The sequence below is a fragment of the Ictidomys tridecemlineatus genome, chromosome 1 (assembly GCF_052094955.1).
Source record: "Ictidomys tridecemlineatus isolate mIctTri1 chromosome 1, mIctTri1.hap1, whole genome shotgun sequence".
Lineage (NCBI taxonomy): Eukaryota > Metazoa > Chordata > Mammalia > Rodentia > Sciuridae > Ictidomys > Ictidomys tridecemlineatus.
The window spans coordinates 262,396,821-262,412,993 of record NC_135477.1 but is presented as its reverse complement, the minus strand read 5'-3'; the positions used below and the strand labels follow the sequence as shown (position 1 = coordinate 262,412,993).

Genomic DNA, 16,173 nt, shown 5'->3' with positions numbered 1-16,173 from the left:
GGGGCTGTTCCGGAACCCCCTGTGAGCCTGGTGGAGGCCAGAGGGCAGCTCAAGTCGGGCAGTGCCATGCCCACCTGGCAGGAGTGCCCGAGGGAGGGGTTCACTGCTCACAGCAGATGCGGTCACCTGGCCCCACCTGCCTTCCTCCTGAGACCTGGGCTGTGTGCCTGGGTGCTGAGGGAAGGCTGGGGGGGTGCCACCAGTCAAGGGGCCATCGGGCCACAACTCGGGGCTGCCTCAGCCTGCCCATTCCTCCCTCCTAAAGCTCAACAGGCACAAGTGCAGGGGGCTTGCAGCTGCCCCGGGACATGGCCAGGCCACACGGAGCCCTGCCGAAGCCCAGGAGACAGAGGCCCTCCGGGAGGCCTTCTGTGCCCATGCTGTGCTGCCGGGGAAGTGCCTCCTGGCTCCGCCTGCTCTGCACACCTCCCTGGCCTTGGAACCTGTGTCACAGGAGGAGCATCTAAACCTCGCTTGCCTCTCCTCCTGGGCCGCCCTGATGCCCTCCAAGACTGACCGGGCGCCTGTGCAGCTCCTGGGTCGCACCTGGCCTGGTGAGCTCCACATGAGCATTGCCATCTGATGGTCAGAGTGGGCAGGGTGTGTCACCCCCCCCCTGAGAACCCAAGGCAGAACCCTGTAGAGCAGATGAGCATCCTGCATGTCCTTCAGCACGTCCAGGTGCCAGCGGTCAGCTTGGGCAGTCCTGGACCTGTCCTTGGTCTCCTCCGGGTGTTCTTGCCCTTTTTGCCTCCGTGGAGCCTCTGCACTCTCTGGGCACTGAGCTTCACCTGTCTGCTTCATGGCGGAGCCTGAGGGCCCCTGCCTCATGAGCTCCCACCTGGCGCTGGCCCTTGATTGGGGGCTGGGCCTGGAGGCCTGTGCCACAGCGAGGCTATTGCCAGGCCACCTGCCCTCTCTCCTGCCTTCCTGATGACCTGCTCTGATGAAGCCACACCAGTGTGTGACGTGCAGGCACACCGCAGCTACACTGTGCGCAGAGAAACCAGCCTGTCAGCCACGGGATCAGGAGGCTTGAGTGTGGCCATCCACACACACTGCCAGCTGGTCTGCAGGCCTCCAGGCCCAGAGCAGCTGACCAGCAGGGTCGTCCTGGCCACGACACATCTCTGTGGCACAGCTGAATACCAGGGTCAGATTTCTTGGATGGACAGCATGAAGGTAAGTCCTGGTCAGTCCTGGAGGAGGGGACAGCCCCTTGCTGCTCTTTGCCCACAGTCCTCCATACCAGCAGGGGCAGAGAGGCCCTCGGTGCTCTTCCTGCCTGTGCCCACCTCCATGCACTGGGATGCCCTGGGCACTCCTCTCAGGGGTGTTCCCAAGCCCTCGCCTGGCCTGGCGACCTGAGCACTGTCATCAAGGAGGGTCCAGGACTGAGGCAGTCAGAACAGGAACCTGGGGCCCCTGCCGACTCCCGCGGGAGTCCTGGAGCCCTCCAGGTGCTGGTGCTGCCCGTGCACAGGGCCTTCCTTGCAGACTGGGCCCAGGTGGGTAGGCAGGCACTGCTCCTGAGGCTTGGGGACAAGGTCTGGGTCCTCCGCTGGCCTTGCTCCTTCTGTGGAAGCTGCTGACGCAGAGTGCCTTTGAGTGTCTGCAGCTGGTGGGGGCTGTGTGGAAAACCACTCCCTGCAGAGAAGAGAAGCAGCCAGCACGGAGGCCTCTGCTGGACTCTGGCCCCATGGAGCATCCTCACCTCGTCCAGCCGACATCTGTGGCCTCTGAGTCTGGGAGGGCAGGCACCTCGCGGAATTCAGGAGGGGCAGGGCCGGTGCCCCGAGCTGCAGAGGTGAGGTCTGTTGGGACGAGCAGATACTCGGGGGCACACACGGCCTGCAGCGGGCAGGAGATCCTAGGAATTCACGGGACCTGCTTCCCTGGCATGGAGGCACCCAGGGCTCCACCTCCAGGCCCTGGAGAATCTTTGGCGGGTCCTGGAGTACAGGAGGAAATTCAAGCTGCAGGGCCAGAGCCCCTGGGCTCCTCCTCAGCCTGACACCCACACCAGGCCATGTGACTGGGGAGTTCTCGCCCTAGGAGCCAGGTGGGCCTCTTGGACGTCTGGGATGCAGAAGCGAGAGGGTGTTGTACCAGGCTCTCAGGCTCCAGCCCAGGCCCCTTGCTGTGGGCTGGTGCTCTGGGCCTGGGTGTCTCATCTCGGCGTTCCCATGGGAGGGGGCACACAGCTCTGCAGGTCCCTTTGGGCCCCTGGCTGTGTCCATACACAACACCACTGGCTTTCAGTGGGCCACAGAAGTCCACCACGTTCCCGGGGTCCTGCTCCCCTACAGAGATCTCCTTCCTGCCATGTTGAGAGCCACAGCCCAAGGGGCCCTAGCAAACTTCCAGCTGCCAGCAAACTTCCAGCTGCCGGCTGATGATTGGCTCACAGCGGCCCCAGCAACATCTAGCCGATTGGCTCCTCTGCGGTGATGCTCATTGGACTGTTTTCCTGCCCTTTAAGACCACAGAGCTGCTCATTTGGGGACTTCTTTGGCTCCGCCCATGCGACCCAGCCAATCGGCCTCAAGAGCAGGAGGATTGTGGGAGGTGGAGAGGCTGGTGGGTGGGTGAGAGGCGTGTGGAAGCCGGTGGTGGCAGTTGGGCTCTGAGGGTTTTTCCTGAGGAGCAGTTTTGTTTGGCGTGTGTGGTTCTAAAAATAAAGTTCGTTTCTTTTGACAAGTGGCTCCTGAATTGTGCCCAGCCAGACTGCGGCACTGCCACAAGCAGAATCCAGGGTCCCGCAGTGCCCATCAGGCTGGGCCCGCCACTCCAGAGGCACCCCCGGCTCTCACTGCCCGCCACAGGGGCTGATGCCTATTGGGCGTGCCCAGCCACCTCCCCCACCTTGGCTGGCACCGTGCACACACTGTCTGCATCTCCTGGTCTTCATCCTCTCACCATGGCACAGGGGACCCCACACCTCCTCCACAGCAGGCCCACTGCTGGCTCACAGTGGCCTGACTCGGGCTCACCATCACACAGCCCCTGGGCACTTGGGGCTGTCGTCCTGCAGGTGTAGAAAGGACTCCAGGCCTGTGAGGACCTCGGCACGCAGCCCCAGCCTCTGGCCCTACCTGGGGGTCTGGAGTGAGCGGTGTTGGCCAGGAGGGGAATAAATCCTGGGTGGGCAGACCCCAGGAAAGACTGCAGTCAACGAATCTGGGAGCACTGACTCATAAGATGTTTCTAGACGGTCTAGAAAGGAGTGTGTCTTAGAAACCCTTCCCAAGGTGGCCGGGGGACTGCCCTTCCTCCAGAGATCTGGTTGCAGGAACATGAGGTCCTCCGGAGGGCTCCATGTTGATAAGACAGCACCTGTCCCTGGTGGACCTGCCCAGTCCAGAGGGGTCAAGGGTCACTCTCTTCCAGCAACACAGACCTTCTGTGTACCCCACTGACCCGGCCATTCCCAGCCAAAGCTCTGAAAACAACACATTATGGCCCCCACAAGATGCAGTCAGAGGGTGACGTCGAGGGCAGGACCACAGTGCTCCATGCTTGGGGCGAGATGTGTCACCAGCCTTCTCCTGGTGGGGACACTATGGGGCCACCTGTGGGGCCTCCCCTCTGCCAGGCCCAGGAAGGGTGACAGACACAACATGGTCAAGGTGAGGCCGAGCCTGGCCTGGCTCCACCTCAGAGCAGGCCTCTGTCAGAACGACACCCCCAAGCCCACTGCCCGTCTGTCACTGCCCAGAGAACAGGAGGCTCCTGGCGGCAGCACGGCAGAGTGCGGGCGGTGTACGGCGGCCCGACTCTGCACGCCCAGGGTCCTCCGGCCGTGTCGGGGAGGGGCTGTCCGGCCGGCTGGGCCTCTCCTGGGTAGGGTGTCTGCCTGGGGCTTTTCCGGTCCTGCACTGGCGACAGTGCTGCCCCCGACTCTGCACACGTCTGACTTGTCTTGACGCCTCGGCAGGGTCCTGCCCTTCACAGGCCTGCTGAGCCTCCCTGGCCTCCTTCCTCCCTGTGACCCACCCTGTGCCCTGGCTCCTTTCTGGCAAGGCTGCCCAACGCACCACCTGCCTCGGGTCAGGGAAGGCGAGCGCCAGGGCCCTGTCAGGTACGTACTCAGGTACAGGTGGAAGACCAGCAGGTGCCCGAGCAGCACGAAGCTGGTGGAGCCCAGCAGCAGCACCACCGTGAGGATGGAGAAGACCACGGGGGTCTTCACCTGCACGGGGCACAGGGGCAGGAACAGCAGCCACTGGTTGGAAGACCTGACATCTGTGGAGACAAGGGAGGCACCTGCAGCCAGCCCTGCTGACCGCCGCCAGCCCAGCCCAGGCAGGCCCCCAGCTGCGCCCCACCCCTGCCGAGGGCCCGGGGATCTGCAGGTGAGGCTCAGGGAGGAGACAGCCACCTGTCCCCTAGCACTTCCCTTCCCACAGGCCCCGGGCCCCTCTGTCCCTGGTCAACCTGGCAGGCCACAGCCCTGCCTGGGGGCATTTCCCGGGCAGGGCCTTCTGTGAAGGGCTGCCCATGCTCAGAACCACGCTGTTTCCAAACTCAGGTGTCAGAGAGTCCTCAAGGGCTGTGGGTACAGCTGGGCAGATCTGGATGCCCAAGGTGACCTTTGCCCCATGATGTGTTCTAGGTCAGGACTGGACTCTTTCTAGACAGGTTCCAATGTGTGCCATCTGACAGGGAAAGCCCCTTGCTGCCTCATGGACAGGTGGGGACATTCGATGCCAGCCCACTTGTGTCCAGCACTGGCATGATGAAGTCCAGTGTATGGGAGGCCATGCCCCACGAAGACTTCTGGAACAACGAGCCAGGAGTTTGCCTCAGCCACGCACAAAGAGCCGCCTGGAGTGGCCCAAGTGCTCCCTGAGACACACCACACCCCGTGACCGGGCAGACCCACGGCCACGGCCCCTGCTCTTCCCCTCGCAGCTGCCTCGTGCCCCACAGGAGCAAGGCCGGTCTGTGGTCTGGAGGAACTCTTTCCCCAGAGGAGAGAGCATCGTGGTGGTTCTGGTCTGTGGGGTCAGCCACCAGGGGAGGCAGCTTTTGGAAGTCCTGGGCGGGGATCGGGGAAACAGAGGCCAAAGGCCTTCCCTGGACCTCAAGGTCATTCCTGGAGGGTGTTCCCACACGGTGGCTCAGGAGTGTCTCAGAACCAGCCACAAGCAGGTTCTGCCCCTCCTGCCATAGAGCTGGTGTTCCTGTGGTGCCTGGGGCTGAGACGGCCAGCCACAAGCAGGTTCTGCCCCTCCTGCCATAGAGCTGGTGTTCCTGTGGTGCCTGGGGCTGAGACGGCCAGCCACGCTCTGGCCCCACCACAATGCTCCTGGTCAGTGTCCTGGGCTCTTGTGACAATGACCACAAGCTGGTGCCCCCTCTATCGGGTCCACTTTGGAAGCAAGTCTGGAATCAGAGTGTGCTGAGCCACACTCCCCCAGGCTCCTGGGAGGTCCTGTCTGGGAGCTCTGGCAGCCCTGGGTTGGTGGCCACTGGCTTCAGCCCCCAACTCCCTCTCCTTCTCCACAGGGCCTGTGTGTGTCTCCTCTTCTGTCCCTCCAGGGCCTGATCCTGGGTTGGGGCGAGCTCCTCATGGGCAGACCTTGACCATGTCTGCCAAGGCCTTCCTCTACACATGAGGTCAGGACGTGGGCGTGTGTCAGAGGCCAGGCATGGCCTGCCCATCTCATCTGCTCCAGAGCAGACTTCTGCAGCCAGCCTGGGCTGCCAGACCCACCCAGTCAAGTGCTGCCCCGGAGCCTGCAGCTCTGCCTCCCTGGCTGCTTCTGCTCCTGGCAAGACAGGCCCCTGCTGCTCTGCCCCTCGTGGCTCAGAGTCTGGCTGGCCTGGGCTCAGTGCTGATGGAGAGGTGCCGGAGGGCCGGGGCACATACCCACCCTGCCTGGACACAAGGCCTCAGAGCAGCACGCCTGCCCCCTGGGCACGGGGACATCACTGGCCAGAGTGTGGGTGCTGGGCTGCTGCTCAGCTAGGGAGAGCCTGGGGGAACGGGGGCACCCTCAGACTGAAGACTCTCCCAGGAAGAAGGCTGGGGCCGGGCTTGGCCCAGAGCCCAAAAGCCCGGGAGCCTACCTTGGTACAGGGGGTCCATGCGGAGCTTGGTGGGGTTGACGAAGTTCTGGATGGCGACGTACAGCAGGAGGACCATCAGGCAGAACAGCCCACACAGTGCTGAGGCCACAGAGGTGAAGAAGAACCTGAGGGAGGAGAGGGACGGCTGAGGCATCCCGCCAGGACCTAGCCAGAGCCGCAGGCCTCCCGCAGCCACGTCCGCCTGGAGCAGGCGCACCCAGATCCAGGCCGCCTGCCACTGGGCCTTCCTCCGTCCATCCTGCCCTTGTTCTTTGGACCATTCTTTCAAGTCTGCAGGCTGACGTTACTGGCTGTTGTGACACTGTCATGCCCCATGCCCCCCACCTGAGCCTCTCTGTGTCCATCCTGTTGCCACGGATAGCAGAGCCCAAGGCCTTGTGGAACCTCACAGAGCTGCTGCCTTCCAGAGCGTGTCCTCCTCACTGCCCGTCCTGCAGGTGCTGTCCCTCTGTCCCTTCCTGCCTTGTGCCTTGGCTCATCCTCTGCAGGCAGTCTGCAAGGCCACGTGCTGATCCCTGGGCCAGGCGTGTCCCCCTCCCTCACTGCTGAGGCACAAGAGCATTTCCCAGAGCCCTGTGTGTGTTCTGTCCACTTCAGGGGCCAGATGACATTCTAAGTGCCACTGTTCTCTTGCTTTCCTGGCCTCCAGGGGATGAAGGGACAAAGAAGCTTGTGCCAGCATGGGGCCGGTGCTGCCCCAGGCCCTTGCCTGCGTGACCTTGAGCTGGTGCTCACCATGGTATCTTCTGAAGAGCAGACCCTCCCTAGGCCCACGTGCTGGCTCTGCCCCATGTGCTGGCCTTGCCCGAGGCCTCTGCTGTGCCAGGCTGCTCAGGCACCAAGGGGTGCAGCCCGCCTCTGCCCTTGCCGGGCAGCCCCCCTCAAGGGGTGCAGGTCAGGGCCTCTCAGGCCCATCCCACCACCTGGCTCCACCACTGCTGTCGTGCGGGCCACTCGGGGCCCACGTCTGGGCCTGGCGTCACTGCACCCTGGTGCCTGGCAGGACAGTGGGACCTGAGCCCACAGCTCCTACTGTGGCCGGTGTGCTGCCACGCCGCAGGGCTGACCAGAGCCTGGTCTCCCGCGTCAGTCCAGGGTGGCGGGCACCTGTTTCTTCCCGGTGACAGTCATAGACTGCCGAGCTGATGTCCACCCTGGGCCCAGGCACAGCGGACTGAGCACGCCATGGACCCTCTGTCAGTGACCCAGAGGCACCTCCATCCTGCACCTGGATGCTCATTTACATGCTCCAGGTCTGGCCACCACTCCTGGGGTGCAGGCCTGGGTGTGGAGAGGTGGGCAGGCCTGGGAAGCAAGCAGGTCTAGGGGCTCTCTGGTGACTAGCCTTGTCATGTCCAGGACGGCTCCACCAAACACGTTCCAGAACAGTGAGGCTCAGGCCCTGAGCTCTACCCCGCCGGGGTCAGGGCTGTGGCCCTACAATGGCCCACCCCCAGCCCCCGCCCCCGTGCTGGCCTCCACCTGGCGGTCCTCTGCCAGCCTCACCAGTAGTTCCTGCTCCCCACACAGTTGTTGAGCCATTTGCAGTGGTGGTCGAATCCGGAGACGCACTTGTTGCAGGAGCTGCAGTGCTTGGCTTTCTCGCTCCTGGAAGGGAAGCAGGAACCTGCTAGCCCAAGGGTGCAGACCCACAGGGTCAGGGCCCACCTCCTCAGGCCAGGCGGGGCTGGCCCAGGAGAGCTGGCCCCATGTGGTCTGGGAACTGGGTGTCCAGCAGGGAAGGGAGGCTGAGGCCTCCACCTGGAGTCAGGAAGGGCACTGGAGGCCTGTTGGGGATGGATCGTTGCTAGACTCTGTGGCTGCAGAGTAGGAGGAACCCACCCCGGGGGAAGAGGGCTGCCCCTAGCAGCCCACGTACGCTGATCCACACCTGCCACACGGTCCCAACCGTGCCTTCTGAGCTGCCCCGCACCCCACACAGCTGTGCCATCTCCCGACACGGGTGCCCAGGGCCCTGAGACCTGGGACACTGACGGGCACAGCTGTGACAGCCACCCTCTTCCCCGGGGGCAGGGCTCATCTGGAAACCTGGGGAGGATGGGGAGGACAGCACTGAGTGAGGGGTGAGCCAGGCTTGAGCCCCCCTCCAGGAGCCCCCGCCCTGCCTCTGGATGCAGGGACAACGGAGCATCGGCCCCACGGTGAGCTGTGAGGAATTAAATGCAGCCATCCAGGGACGGCACCCCAGGCCAGCCCAGCCCCAGCCCCAGCAGGATCAGCTACTGTCTCTGAGCCTAACCCCAGGAGGTGGCCCTGGCACCTCGGGGGCCTGGCAGGGCACTCACACAGTGACCTCACACAGGTGGCAGTACTGGTTCTGGATCACATGTGCATGTTTGGACCGGTCGAAGGTCGGCACGGGCTGGGCATAGCTTTTAAGTCGCACGTTGACTTCGGCCGGGTCAATGGTAACAGCAATCAGGTGGACCAACATGTGGAACAGGAACACAGCTCCCATCACCTGGGCTGTCAAGGAACACTCGGGCTGGCCTGGTCAGTGTGATGCAAGGTGTCCCTGCAGCATGGCTGGTGGCAGGGACAAAGGAGGGCCCTTTGGACTCCTGGGTCCAGCACTGCCTGCAGCCTGCACCTCTGGCAGATCCGTATCGCACACCCAGACCTCCAGGGACTCGGCTGGGCTGCAACTGAGCGTGGGGCACACATGTCCCGAAGCCCCCGTGGGAGCCGGAGCCTCGCAGGGCTGGGGAAAGGGGCAGCCCCAGCCGCAGGCCCCTGGGGCCTCTCAGCAGTGCAAAGTGGGGCATGGCCCAGGGGACGCTGCTTGCCAGAGGCACTCCAGCCAGGCGGCCAGGACGAGGCGTCCAAAACCAGCCTCAGCTTAAGTGGAAGGGGCTGGGCCCCTCAGGACCCCCAGATCCTACCTCTTCTGGCCCAGGAAAGCAGACAGAGGGCTGTGAAGCATAGGGCTCCCGTCTCCCTGCTCTGGCTCTGGCCCCTTCCCAGACGGAGGCATGGAGACCCCAGGCACCTCCGGAGGGAACAGGTGGGACCCTGTCCCACAGGCTACCACAGGCAGGCCACCCTTTGAGCCAGGCTTTGAGCCAGGCCTGACTCTGCTGCAGGGACCTTAATAGCAGAAGCCTCTCCAGCTCCTTCTTGGGGCTCGGGGTCTACGGCCTGGCCCACGGCCCTCAGCTCTATCACAGAGCCCCATGGGCTCCGGGTAGGCCAGGAGCTGGGGACGCTTCCCACAGGGTTCTGAGAGCAGTGCTCTGCCCGTGGTGAGGACTACACGCAGAAGAAGCTGGTTCTGCCCACCCGCGGCAGGCCCAGTGCCGCTCTGTCCTGGAGCTGGGAAAGACTCTCACAGATGCCCCTGAGGAGGGCGGAGCAGAGCCAGCAAGACACCAAGAGGGTCAGGCAGCATGCCCACGAGGAGCTGGACAGCAGGGTGGGGAGATGATGAGTGCTGGCCAGGCCCAGGGAACATCCGGAGGAAAGAAAAGAGGTCCTGTCAGGCACACGGGTCCTGTCAGGCACAGAGGTCTTTCCCACACTCCTCTGACCCCCCAGTGCTGGGGTGAGGCCAGCACCACCCTGCCCTGGGCAGAAGAGGCTGAGGCTGTGGCTCCCACAGGGTGAGGGTCAGCGGGGCAGCATGGTCAGTGGACCAGGTGCAGGGCTGGCTCTCATGTGAAGCTCTGACAGAGCACAGCCCAGCATATCCCTGCAGGCCAAGCTGAGGGCAAGAGGTGCTACTGCAAGACCCTGGTGGGTGAGGGTCAGGGACAGACCAGACAGGAAGTTGCACTACCTGGAGCTACAACAGTCCTCACCTATCTGGAAGCCGGTGAGCAGTTGGGGCCGGGCAGGGAAGGCAGGCAGGACAGGTCCCTGTCCCACACCCACTGCACGCTCCACCTCTCCAGACCCACAGCCTCATCTCTGTGAACACATGGGCCGCTGCGGGAAACAGGAGGCTGGTCCCCTGAGCCTCCAGGTGGAGATGCTCACACCCAGCCTGCAGGTGCTGTGGCCAGGGCCACCCTGACAGAGTCATCTGGGAGAGAAGGGGTCCCATTTCCACAGGGACCCAGGGCTGCCAGGACAGAAGCTGCCCCTGGACATGCCCTCTGGGCACGAAGCCTTTCGTGGGAGGAGAGAGCTTAGGCTCAGTTCCCTCGTCCTTGCATGCCCTGCCTGCTCATCAACAGGCTTGGAGCAGGTCCAGAAAAGCACATGGTCTGGGGTTGTCCTCTTGTGACATTCATGTCACCCACAGGATGGTGTTGGTGACCTTAATGGATTACACAGTGATCACCACGGCCTGGCTGGCTACTCTCAGCCACAAGCTGGGGAGCCACCCAGGGGCAAGCTGGGACAGGACGTACCTCCAGGGCGCGGGGCCTGCCTCTGCTCCTGCCCTCCAGCCACCCCCCAGCAGCCTCAGGCCGAGTGGGGAGTAGAAGGGAAAGAGTGGGGACCCTCCCTCTCCTGCGCAGGGCCTCCCCTGCAGTTTCGGCCTGGAGCTGTGTGAGCCGGTGCTGGAACATTCCCTAGCAACAATCTGTGTTTGGTAAACAAACAGCGGAAGGGCGCCAGCCCAGCACACACGCCCTTCGCCCTGGCCGCTGACCTCTCCTGTCCTGCTCTGCGCAGGAAGAGCAGCGTTCCCAGCGCTGGGTCACGTACTGTCCCCCTCCAGCAACCACAGCGGAGCTCTCAGGCTGGGGACAGGAAGCCCGAGCCCGCTGCCACCTTCACACTGCCCGCCCACAACAGGGCTTTGCAGAGGTTTCTCCAGATTAAATACAGTCCCAACCCCTCCACATGGTGCCCCTGAGCCAGCTGTGCAGCCCTGGGGCCCTTCAGGTTGGCCGCCTGGAGCTCCTTCCAGAGTGGGCTGCCCCCTGCGGCTTGCCCTCTCAGAGTCCACCCACTGCTGCCCAGAGTAAACAACGCTGGCGCCCCCCTGTGGCCGAAGCACAGCACCAAGCCCTGTGGCCGGAAAACTGGTTCTGAAGGCAACCAGGCCCTGGACAGAAGGACAGGGACGCTGCAGGACAGAGATCTGAGCCGCCCAAGGTGGGGCCCAGGCTCCTTGAAGAAACAGAGAGGTGGGCTGCAGAGGCCCCTCCAGAGAGCTCAAGCCCCAGGGCCACAGCGGGACAGTGGGCCACCAAGGTGCACAGAGGAACCACAGGTTGAGGGTCGAGCCACATCCCACGTATGCTGAGCCCTGATTCCCAGCTCGTGAACGGGGCCTTGCACAGAAACAGGGTCTCAATATGGTCAAAACAAGGGTTTTAGAGAAGCCCTGCAGGTCTTATAAGAAGGGGGACAGGCCAGAGACAGACCCACAGGTGGCCAGGTGACCTGAGGACACAGGGAGAGGCCAGTGGACACAGGGAGAGGCCAGGGCCTTGGGATGGGAGAGAGCTCAGCCCTCCTTCACCCTCCCGTCAGCCATCTGTAGCCAGAACGGAGGGACACGTCTGCTGCTGGTGTGCCTGGCAGAGCCATGGCTCTCGTGTGCATGGAGCTGGTAACACTGGAGGCAGAGGCCCAAGAGGCAGCACAGCTGTGAGGATTGGAGGCCCTCTTGGCAGGGTATGAGCTGGCCGAGGTGGGCAGCCCCCAGGACTGCAACCAGAGGGGGCTGTGGGAACAGAGCGGCACACCTACCGTCCTAGGGCTGATTCTGTCCACTCTCCCTAAGAGAAGTGGTGTCCCCACTGAAAGTGCTGGCCCTGTGTGCATGGCTCACCACTACCCTGCTGCCTTCTGCAGAAGCCGCTTGGCCTCCACCAGGCAGGCCACAGGTTGTGCAGCCAGCCTGGATACCCAAAGACCCAGGGTCAGGGCAAGGCCAGCAGTGGCCAGCAGAAGGCAAGTGTACTGGACTCCAAAGACCAAGAGGCTCTGTGATCATCCTCAGTCCCGAGCCCTGGCCAGATTCTGGGCTAAAAGCCCGGCAAAGGTCATGGGGGGCTTGCAGAGATCTGGGATGGGCTTGGAGGGTCACAGGGCCACTGGCTGCTTCTCATCGCAGTGAGACACGGTTCTGTGGGGTGCTCATACCTGGGGCGTCCTGTGCAGAAGCAGGAAGGTGAGCCGGGGTGGCGACCATGGCATGGGAAGCATCCCCAAGCTCAGCACGCACAGGAGACCCAGGAGGCCACCCTGAGGGACATGGAGATCCACGGTGGGGTCTTGGGGTCCGTGGAACTCTGGGTGTGGGAGGCTCTAGGTTGGGGAGGCTGCCCAAGACAGGCTTTCAGGGTCTGGGGACTGGGGCAGAGGACTGGGGCGTCAGGCCACAGAGGACATTCTCCAGGCCAAGATCAGAGTCTGGGGGATGCCACAGGAGGCAGGAGGGCACCAGGTTCCGCGGAGGGCACAGGGTGGTGGGGAGGGCCACCACCGAGAACTGGGATCAGTCGGCCCAAGGCTACGGTGCCTCACTTTCAGACCCTTCCTCAATGATGCCTGAGCCCCACACGCATGTCCAGGCGTGGTCAGGGTGCAGCTTCCTGGGGCCCTGTGCTGGTGACTTGGCAGGACCCAGGCCTCCATAAAGGGCTCCCCTGGGAAGTGGGTGCTGCTGCCCACCTCTCTGGGGTTCTGGGAGAGGGGATGTGCAGCTGCCCACTCTGACCAGTCAGGGCCACCCAGGCTGGCTCTGGGCAGCCTCTATTTCAAATAGAAGTTGAAATCACAAGAAGGACCAGAGGGACGTGCACTGTGACCTTCCTAGCACCTCTGGCTGGAATGCAGCCTTGGACCCTGGTAGGACTGACAGCCCCCTCACCCGCCCACTCCAGAAGTGCAGGTGGCGGGGCCTGGTGCTCAGGGAAACCGTGGCTGCAGAGGGCGTCCCAGACCCAAGGCAGAGCGCCAGGTCTGGGGCGGGCAGCATCTGAACTCGAAGGGGCGCGAAGGAGAGCCAAAGGCACTTGCCTGCCCACGCTTGTGTGCACTGCCTGTGTGAGCGCGTGTGCACTGTGTGTGCCAGCTCTGTGTGCTTATGGGGAAGCCGCAGCTTTAACAGGACACGTCCACCTGGGTGGCCCGAGGTCCCACCTTAAGATGTGGAAGGAAGGGCACAGCAACCCCGTGGCCCGCTGAAGAAAGGGCAGGCACGGGACAGAAAGGAACGTCCCCACGCTGGTTCTCCACAAGAGCCACAGAGGTGACAAGCCCTAGGACAGCGGACGAAGACAGGAAGGAGCGGCTCATCACCACACGAGCAGGGGCCGCCATGGGCCCAGGCTCTGAGCCTGTTCACCTGACAACTGAATGAGCTGCTGGAATTTCCTGAAGAATCCAGTGTGCCACCGCGGACAGAGGTGGAGCAGAAAGTCTGAAGAGCACACCATCTATGACAGAAACCGCCAGGGAGCACCCCAGGCCACCGAGCACCACTCAGCAGCCACAGTCCCCAAGAGTGAATTCTCAGAACCCCCAGCGACGTGGAGCAGGTGCACCAGAGGCGCTGTGTGGGCTTCCGCAGGACGAGCCACTCGCTGTGGAAAGAGAGCCCCGTCCAGCTGGATGGCAGCAGCCCTGGGCGACACTGCCCCCACACAGGGAGGAGCCAGGCGCAGACCCGGGGCGGCCTCGGTGCTGGAAAGAGGCCCACTGCACACGCTCTGTCTTGGAAGCAGGGCCCCCACAGTGGGAGCTTCTGGAAAGGACACCCAGAGGCAGAGCAGACCCGGTGCAGGAGAGCTGGGTCCTGGCACGGCTGCATGCCCAGGTCCTGCTACGCCTCCTCCCTGCCAACATCCCACACCCTGCGTCTCTCCCTTGCCAGACCTGCGTGGGCAGCCAAAGCAGAGGGCCGCATGAGTCGATGGTGGCTCAGTGAGGGCTCTAGCACCCGGCCATCAGGTGTGTCCCCCAAGCAGGCCCATTCCGCCCCTGTCCACTTGTCCTAAGGTCTCAGTGAGGGGGCGGCGCCTGGGGCTTCCTGCCAAATGCCATGGTCAGCGGCCTGACAGACCATTCCCATTCCGACACAGTGGGGAGGTCAGCCCAGAGATGGACACTCTCCACCTGGGCACAGCTAACAGGCCATCTGTGACTTAGCCACAGGTGTCTGACTCCACACACCAGAGCTAGCTGTGAGGCAGGGCACTCGGCAGGACCGTAGAGACGCCTGCCTGAGGTGCATGGTGGAGCCTCGGGGTCCTGAAGTCCCTTCCTGCTGGCCTTGCTATCCTTGGGGGACGACCAGAGTGGGCCCCTCAGTGTCCTGGGGGAGCTGGCTGAGGCAGGCCCCACCCTCTCCTGTGCTCACCACTCAGTGTCCCCTGCCACCGCAGGCCAGTGGTCACCTGCCAGGCCTGAGCGTGGGCTGCACAGGGAGCCCCTGCCCATGATGGCACAGCAGTAGGGCAGCTGGCCTGGCCTGGGCAGGGGTAGAGCCACGGGCGGGCCTGCTGGGGGATGGGGCCTGCTCATCCCCCTGACGGCAGGCGGCCTGGGGAGCCCCACCAGGAGCAAGGATACAGAGTAGGCAGCGAGCTTCCAGTCCAGGGGCAGGAAGGGGATGAAGATTCCAAAGCTGGTGACACACATGACCAGGAAGATGGCCCAGCATACCACCTGGAAGGAGTGCAGAGGGGGCGACCAGCCGTTCACCCTGGACAGGTGGTGCGGTGGGGTCTTCACAGAGCTGCCCAGGTTTTCAGGGACGACCTGCCTCTGGCTCTTACAACAGATGCCCATCTGCAAGACAGAGAGGGGCACCGGGGAGTTAGGGTCCTAGCAAGGGCAGGTGAGCTGCAGCACCTCCCGCCATTCTCAGGGAGACCACTCGGACCAGGACTGCAAGTAGACACCCCGCATGGCCCAGGGTGACTGCAGCAGACTCTGGGGCCTGCTGGTGGGGAGGGGTCCAGCCCACAGGGAAGCTGCCCCAGGTCACAGCCAGCATGCTCTGGGCATAGCCCAGGGTGCTCTATGAGCTGCCCCACTGGCCGGACCCTGGTCACCAGACACGATGGCAAGCTCTGGGGAAGCCCTAGTCAACGCTGCTCAGCCATGAACCCTGGGGCTCCTGTATGGACAGACAGGTCCATCAGAGGCCAGGAGAACCCTGCCTCCTGGGTGAGCAGGGAGGGGCAGTCAGGAGCAAACAAGGTGGTGCTGCCTCAGACGTCCACTTGGGAGCTCTGCCAGACTCTAGGTCCCCCTCCTCAGGGACAGCAACCTGGCACCCACAGAGCTCCGAGACACCACTCTGGAGCAGCCCTGGCAGCCATCAGGAGGAAGGTGCCCGAGTGGGAGAAGGGACAGCAAGATGGTCCATAGCTGCAAGGTGGCCTCGAGTCGCCTGGGAACCTGGCCACACACAGCTGGGCAAAGCCCTTTGTGGCCCTTGGGGAAGCCAAGTCTGCAGAGTGTGGCTGATGCTGAGTGTCACCTGGAGGTGACACTCTGCACTACATTCTGAGTGTGACCACTGGACAGGGCCACAGGGCCAGCTTCATGGGAGACAGAGGCAGGCAGGAGGCAAGACCAGGCTGTGGGAGCCCAGAAGCAGCCCTGTGGCTGGAGACCCAGCCCCACCCACACGACAGGAAGAGGTAGGCGAGAGGGAAAGTTGGCGGGTGTGGAGGACCACCACCCAGCGCACTGGGGTCTGCTGGCGTGCGACCTGCCTGGTGACCACTCAGGGCTGGGTGTGAGCCCTGGATCCACCCCAGCACTGGGAAAGGACTCACCACCCAGAGCAGTTTCAGGACCTGAGCGTGGTCCCCGCCCACACAGCCTGGCCGGGTGGTAGAGCCAGTGAAGGGCAGGGCCTCTGAGCCCAGAGTAGGGGAGGGTTCTCCAGAACAAGGGTGCAGGGCCACAGGGTGCTGCCCACAGCAGCAGAGAGGTGCTGGGCCCAGAGCCAGTCCCCACGTCCCTGCTCACAAGGTTTGATGCCCTTCTGCTAGTTTGGAATGTTTACGGGGGAATGTGGTTTTCTACTTCAAATTCATATTTCTTAGGAGGTCAGAAAGTTTAGAAAAGCCAGGACCAGCCCCAGGCTGGCCAGCAAGAAGAGCCTTCCTCTTCCCCCTCTAGAGAGGATGCATGCCC

General features: G+C 63.4%; 1 protein-coding gene across 3 annotated transcripts in view; it reads right to left on the bottom strand.

The window, feature by feature from the left end:
• LOC101961319 (palmitoyltransferase ZDHHC11) overlaps nt 1-14,910 on the bottom strand; it is a 37,787-nt gene extending 22,877 nt beyond the window's left edge. For 2 of the 3 annotated variants that reach the window (XM_078018635.1, XM_078018638.1), the window contains exons 1-5: nt 14,593-14,910; nt 8,403-8,578; nt 7,603-7,704; nt 6,076-6,200; nt 4,090-4,245 (exon numbers count right to left, since the gene is read on the bottom strand). In XM_078018635.1, coding sequence (XP_077874761.1) covers nt 4,090-4,245; nt 6,076-6,200; nt 7,603-7,704; nt 8,403-8,578; nt 14,593-14,811 — 778 coding nt within the window. In that variant the 5' untranslated portion in view covers nt 14,812-14,910. The remainder of the gene's footprint in view (nt 1-4,089; nt 4,246-6,075; nt 6,201-7,602; nt 7,705-8,402; nt 8,579-14,592) is intronic. The other variant, XM_078018639.1, reaches the window with a different exon arrangement.
• Nucleotides 14,911-16,173: the final 1,263 nt, after the last annotated feature.